Source organism: Notothenia coriiceps, unplaced genomic scaffold (assembly GCF_000735185.1).
Source record: "Notothenia coriiceps isolate Sejong01 unplaced genomic scaffold, NC01 NC01_scaffold00004369, whole genome shotgun sequence".
In the NCBI taxonomy this organism is placed as follows: Eukaryota; Metazoa; Chordata; class Actinopteri; order Perciformes; family Nototheniidae; genus Notothenia; species Notothenia coriiceps.
This window is the reverse complement of record NW_011337070.1, coordinates 2501-5687: the sequence shown is the minus strand read 5'-3', so window position 1 is coordinate 5687 and position 3187 is coordinate 2501. Positions and strand designations below refer to the sequence as shown.

At 40.4% G+C, this 3187-nt stretch overlaps 1 protein-coding gene across 1 annotated transcript in view; it reads right to left on the bottom strand.

Moving 5' to 3' along the window:
- Nucleotides 1-1726: 1726 nt before the first annotated feature.
- LOC104942224 (chromodomain-helicase-DNA-binding protein 1-like) overlaps nucleotides 1727-3187 on the bottom strand; it is a gene marked incomplete at its 3' end in the record, with an annotated part of 2423 nt that continues 962 nt past the window's right edge. The window contains exons 3-4 of the mRNA XM_010767421.1: nucleotides 2354-2424; nucleotides 1727-1902 (exon numbers count right to left, since the gene is read on the bottom strand). Coding sequence (XP_010765723.1) covers nucleotides 1727-1902; nucleotides 2354-2424 — 247 coding nt within the window. The remainder of the gene's footprint in view (nucleotides 1903-2353; nucleotides 2425-3187) is intronic.

Genomic DNA, 3187 nt, shown 5'->3' with positions numbered 1-3187 from the left:
CCATCCATCCATCCATCCATCCATCTATCCAGCAAAGGGGACATTACTGCTGAATCCAATAAAAGAAGAGTTGGTGTCAGGGAATAATTCTGTATACATGTTGACCTTTCGCCCTCTGACGGAGAGGCTCCACCTTGAGCAGCAGCTATCTCCCTTAAAGTGGACCTATCATGCTATATTTGAATAATATAGTGTAGGACCATACCTATATAAGGCATATTTATATTTTTGATTTTTCTAAATACCAAACAGATCATACATCTCTCTGAGTCCTGACTCCATCAGAGCAGCTCTCCTCGTGTCTCTCTGAGTCCTGACTCCATCAGAGCAGCTCTCCTCGTGTCTCTCTCTGAGTCCTGACTCCATCAGAGCTCCAGCTCTCCTCGTGTCTCTCTGAGCCCTGACTCCATCAGAGCAGCTCTCCTCGTGTCTCTCTGAGTCCTGACTCCATCAGAGCTCCAGCTCTCCTCGTGTCTCTCTCTGAGTCCTGACTCCATCAGAGCAGCTCTCCTCGTGTCTCTCTCTGAGCCCTGACTCCAATCGCTTCAGAAGTTTCCCCCACAATTGGAGATTAATTCATTGATGAGCCATGTTATTACAGCAAACATTTTGAACATTTGCCCCAAAACTGTCATAAAAACATGCATAAAATGTCTGAAAATCTGTAAGAAATGTCCGAAACCAGTGTCTCAGAGTCAAGGTGATGTGTTTAAATGTCCAAAGATAGAAAAGTATCTCCAGATTAGAGAGAAACAGACTTTAGAGACTTTTCTGCAGGAGGAATGAAAGATGAATCCATTATCAAGTCTCTGTCGATTAGCCGACAATGATTGCAGCGAAAGGGACAGACCGTAACCTTTTAGTTTTCCAACCATTCAGTCCTGACAAATAACGGCTCCAACTACATTGGATCGGCCAAACTTCTAGTTACGTTTTGTGAGTGTGTGTAGTTGAGACTAGTTGTAGTATGAACTAATCACAAGTTGTATCAAAAACCTTCTCTCGGGGGAAACACGGTTAAATGTATATATTTCTCTTTTTGCGTTTTGTTTTTCCATTTCGTTTGTTTCTGAACATGAAAATTACCAAATGTTCTGTACAACAAAAACGCATGGTCGTTTATAAAAAGTGGAAGACTGAATGTCCCCCTCAATAAAAGGTCCATCTTTCTTTCTCATAGTTAGTACTTGAACTGCAGTAACTGATGTGTTTACGCTCCACTTGAGCGATGCTTGTCACTGCACTTCAGAACCGTTTGCATCACCAACAGGAAACAGTGTGAACAGACTCAGGTGGAACAACCCGAGGAACATCTGACTCTTCTCATATTTTAGATAATTGTTTGTGTGAGAATCCTCCGTGCACGCAGAGTGACGACAGATCTGGTCAGGCGAGTCTAAAATAAGACGCCTCCTCCTCCTCCTCCTCTTTGTCTTCACATAATAAGATTAATTACCAGCATGAGAGACACTGAGATGAACATAATACTTTCTGACTTTTTATACACGTGTTATTAATCTGAGGATTTTTTAAGAATACAATTTATTTCTAAACATTTTAATCATTTTTTTTTATTATTTAAAAATATTGCTTTACTTGTTTTTTGTTTCAAAATGAATTGAATAATTATTTTATTTTATTTATTTATTTTCTAAAATCCCTAAAAAATTATAAATAAATATTGTTGTTTTTAATATTTTTTTAAATGTTGTATGTTGAAAATTACCCCAAAAAGAGTATAAAAAATACACAAAAAAAAAACTGAAGCATTGAGGGCTTGTTGGTACCCTTGAGTCTTTTTGCCACAGCGTAGATCTTCTTCAGTCCTTCGTCCAGAGCGGAGAGGAAGATGGCCGACAGTTTGTTGTTTCCGTCTCTCTGCTGCGCCACGATCAGAGCCAGCTGACAAACAGGAAGTAGAACAAACCCAGCTTATCTGAGGACTCATCAGAAATAAAACCACATAGCGACCAAAACAACTGAGAGAAGAAGAACAGCTGATCTCAGAACCAGCATCCAGTCCAGGCAGCGCTGAGTTTCGTTTTTAAGGAAGGACATATTCTGTTGATGTTTTCGAGCAACAGTCTGACTTTTTTAAATTCTGACTTTCTCCTCGAATATTTTTAAAATAGTGCATTTTTTCTCCAAATCCAAAAATTCTTAATTTTCAAAAATACTCAACATTCAGATTTTTTTCAGAAAATCTAAAAATCCTGACTTTTTTCTTAAATTCTGAATTTTTTCCCTGAAAAACAAAAAATTCAGACTTTTTCCTGAAAACCTTTGCAGACCATTAACATACACAATCACCTATCGAACACCACAAAGAGAACAACAGGGACTTTTTAAGTACCTGATCCTGGCCGTCTAGTCGTGACTGTTTGTCGTCGACGGGGAAGAGCAGCACATTCCCCAGGTCCAAATCTGAAATAAACCACATTTAAAAAATTCATTTTCACTCCAATACTGCACTGTTTGAAATGTACTTGAGGATATTTCCATGTTCTGCTACTTTTACTTCATCTCAGATGGAAATATTTCACATTTTACTGAACTACAATAGGCGTTGTAGCCGACACCTCCTCATCACTCCACCGCTCCCATGTTTTTTTTTGTGTTGCCATAAGTTAGTCTCTCTCCGTTGGTGAGTTGGGCTAATGCTAATGCTAATAATGCTAATGCAAGCAAATAAAATGGCGCCTTCACAATACTTTTTGGGAGTTTTACGGGGCGTGGTTTGCAATCCGCCCAGACAATCAGAAACTGGAACCTTTTTCTCCCACGAAAGTCCCTGCTCTGGAAAAGGTTCACATGAACTAAGTTCTAGTTCCAGATCTTTTTGGTGTCAACGCAAAATCCCAAGAACTATCGGAACTATTCCTGGGCTGCTGGAGCCAGTCCCCAACTCCGGGGACTTCCGGCCGGGGACTTCAGGTGGCAGTATACGCCGTGAAGTTGTTTGCGGCCTGCCAGTAAACCCAAAGCAGAAGAAGAAGAAGTGACGTCAGCGGCTTCATTTGCCTAATCCACCCCCCGGGAACTTATTCCGGTGTGAACGCGATCTACTAGGACAGTTCCAGGATTAAAGAGTTCGGCGGGACTAAGTACTGGGAACTAAGTACCGCAAAGTACTTGGTGTGAAAGCGGCTAATTAGTTTGAGTTAAATTCAGACATTTTAAAATCAGC